Raw genomic sequence first — 3526 nt, 5'->3', positions numbered from 1 at the left:
TCCCTCCTCCCCCTCCCGCTCCCTCCCCCTTCCCCGTCCCGTCCCCTTAGCCACCCTCCTCCTTCTAGTCGCCTAGGCTCCCTTCTTCCCAGTACTGTCCTCTCAGAGTCCCCTCCTCCGAGGTCTGTCCCCTCGGGCTCCCATCCCTTCAGTCTGGTCCCCTCAAGCCCCCCAACCCTGGCCGGCCGCACTCACCGTCGTAGTAGTAACAGACTTTTCGCTTCGTGCCCTGAGTCAGCGCCATCTTGCCTCGCACCCTCCCGCCAGCCCGCGGCGCCGCACTACGTCCAACCTGAGGGAGGGGGCGCGGTCCCCTTCATTCCGCCCGCCCCCTCCCCGCTCATCTACCAATGTCAGGCCAGGTTTGACGAAACTACAACCAATTACCCCTCAGCATCCCCACCCCGGAAGTTGGCTGTGGGCTAGGAGGCCGGGAAAGAAGCCGGCCAGGAGCGTCTCCGGCGATACCACGAGTGGAAGCTGGGAGGCGCCCTCCGGCCACCGACTGTACCACAATGCATTGAAGTTCGGGGGCTGAGGAGGGGCAACCTGGCATTGGCCCTTTCTTTAAAGGTGCCTTGGACTTCTGGAGACCTGAGTTCAAGGAGGGGGCTGCTCCACTCGCTGGGGGGAGGGGTGAATTTTAAGAGGGCTTTGGCGTTTAGTGGAGAGAAGTCCTCGCTTTGAGTTAGTTGGATGGAAGGTTCGAATCCTTTCTAGACTACTTCATGTTTTGTTATCTTGAGAAAATCTCTGACCCTCAGTTTTCTTCTCTGCAAAATGGGATCGGAATAAAGACCCCCCCCCCCCCCAGCCCCCTTTCCCGTTTCAAATCCTTCGACTGGAGAAAAGTCACTTCCCTTTTTTGGGACTCAATTTTCTTTCCCTCATCTGTAAAATGGGAAGAATAACACCTCACTACCTGTCTCATGGAGCTTTTTTTTTTCTCTCTTAAAAATAAAAATTGTATTAATATCTTTTGTTTTTACATCGTCCAAATTTCTTAGAATTCTACCCCATTCCCTTCCTAAAGAAAGAAAATAATGTTTTTAAAGGGAAAAAAAAGAAAGTGAGGAAATCAGCAAAACCAATCAATGCACAGAAAAAAATCTAAAAATAGGTGTCAAATTCAACACCACAGACTTTCTACCTCTCTGCAAAGGAGCAGGACAGGATGTCTTCTCATCTCTTCTTTTAAAGGCAGAATTGTTCTTTGTAGTTCTGCAACAGTTACTCTTGTGTGTCTTGTGGTTGTTCTTTCTGTTACATTGTTATTGTTATTGTGTAAATTGTTTTTCTTGGCTCTGTTTACTTCTCTCTGCACCAGTTCATGTAAGTCTTTTAATGTTTCTCTGTTTTCATAGTATTGGTTGTTTGATAGAGTACAGGAATATTCATTCCCTTACTTTCAAAGACCAATTCTTTCACAACATGGCTAATAAGGACATGTTCTGAGTGACTGCACGTGTATAACAAATATCAAATTGCTTGCCTACTCAAAAAGGAAAGAGGGGAGGAAGAGAATTTGGAACTCAAAATTTCAAAAAATGAATGCTAAAACTTGTTTTTAAATGTAATTGGAAAAAAAAAATTTAAATAAAGACCAACCAGCTATTCTCCAATGAACAGGTATCTATTTTGTTTCCTGTTTTTTGCTACCCCAAATATGCTACTTTAAGTATTTTGATGCATGCTGGCATTCTCTTGTCTATGACTTTCTTATGGCATTTCTTCCTTCTTTCCTTTCTTTTTTTACTCTCAGACCTGTGATTTCATCTAAGTAAGGTGTGCCCAGTAAAATAACTCCCTCTACCAAATAATAGCCAGAGAATTGCTTGGGAAAGGGAAGTCTAGGGGGACACCAAAAGTTAATTGACTGGTCCAGAAATAGATTATTATATGAGTATCTAATTTCATTCAACAAGAAGCACCTACTATGTACAGCTGATGAACTCCAGCAGAGGCCCTTCATTCAAATCCTAGCTATACTAACAACTTAGCCAACTGACCTTGGGGAAGTTATTATTCCTCTCTAACTCTCAGTTTCCCTATCTGAAAAATTAGGAAACTAATGTCAGAATAACTGACATGTAGGGCTTTAAAGTTTTCAAAGCATTTTACCAAAACAATCTCACTTATGGAAAAGCCCTGGCTCTGAAGTCAGAGAAACTAGGTTCAAATCCAAATTGTGTTACTTAACAGGACTGATCTTAGGCAAGTCTCTCATAGCCACCTTAGGTCTCAGTTTCCTCATATGTAAAATGAGGTGCTTGGAATAAATGACCTTTGAGGTCTCTATTTTTATAGATGAGGAAATTAAGAATCAGAAGAGGAGGGAGAGAGGCAGAGGGAAGAATAGGTGTCTACTAAGCACCTACTATGTGCCAGGTACTGTGCTGAACACTTTACAAATATCACATTTGATCCTCATTATAACCATGGGAAGTAGGCACTATAATTATCTCCATTTTACAGTTATGGAAATTGAGGCAGACAGAATTTAAGTGATTTGCCCTCTTTCAGAACCAAGGGCATAAAACAACAATAGTCACAAGAAGCCCAGTATTGGGAAGAAATTGCTTTGTGACATTCAAAGCCTAAAGGGTTTTGTTTTTTTTAAAGGCAGCTAGGTGGCACAGTGAATAGAGTGCTGGACTTGGAGCCAGGAAGACATGGATTCAAATCCTCACTCACTCCTCTCAGCCTCAGGTTCCTCATCTATAAAATTGTCAACATTGACTTAGATAACACATGAATCATTTTGCAAATCTTAAATCAATGAATAAATTTCATTATTGTTAGTGCTCTGAGACCCTAAAGTACCACATGATTAAGCTATCGTCATTATTTCCAGGGTGAGAATCAGGAGTACAGGATAGAAGATTTGCTCTAGAGGGGAACATCATTGTGAGACTCATTTGTAGTGGGAACTCTGGAACTTCTTGCCACTTCTTGGCCAGGCTCCTGATCTTGCCTCCTAGGAGTTATCAGGGGATCTCAAAGAGCAAACACCTTTTGGTGGAACATGCATAAAAACATCTAAATCTTCTAGCACTCTGATGAGAAAACTGAGACTCAAAGAGAGGACTTGCCTAAAGTCACATAGTCAATAAGTTTCTCAGTGCAGGGATGCATCCCCAGAAACTCTCAGGATCCCATTCCTACCCTTCCCTCTATCCTACCCATAATTTTAGTCATATCCAGCTCTTTGTGACCCCCATTTGTGGGAGTTTTCTTGGCAAAGAAACTGAAGTGGTTTGCATTTCCTTCTCCAGCTTCTTTTACAGATGAGAAAACTGACTGAAGTGACTTTCCTAGGGTCACAGAGATAGAAAGTGTGTCTGAGGATGGACTTGAACTCAGATCCTCCTTATTCTAGGCCCAGTGTTCTATCTTATGGGGTGCTTGGACCCATCCTATTATTATCCACTGTGCCATCTCACTGCCCCACTCTATCCTACCACCCTTTTCTGCACCTCCTTCCCTCATAGCCCAGGGATGAGTGTTGTGGGCCTACCTTGGGGTG

At 43.6% G+C, this 3526-nt stretch overlaps 1 protein-coding gene across 1 annotated transcript in view; it reads right to left on the bottom strand.

Annotated features, from left to right (window-relative positions):
- The window catches only part of HDAC1 (histone deacetylase 1), a 26656-nt gene extending 26314 nt beyond the window's left edge, over positions 1–342 (bottom strand). Inside the window, exon 1 of the mRNA XM_069068103.1 lies at positions 196–342. Coding sequence (XP_068924204.1) covers positions 196–244 — 49 coding nt within the window. The 5' untranslated portion in view covers positions 245–342. The remainder of the gene's footprint in view (positions 1–195) is intronic.
- Positions 343–3526: the final 3184 nt, after the last annotated feature.

Source organism: Petaurus breviceps, unplaced genomic scaffold, assembly GCF_028583685.1.
Source record: "Petaurus breviceps papuanus isolate PSGF00001 unplaced genomic scaffold, PetGlider_PUasm1.0 90760, whole genome shotgun sequence".
NCBI classification, from domain to species: Eukaryota; Metazoa; Chordata; class Mammalia; order Diprotodontia; family Petauridae; genus Petaurus; species Petaurus breviceps.
This window is presented reverse-complemented; position numbering and strand designations above follow the sequence as displayed.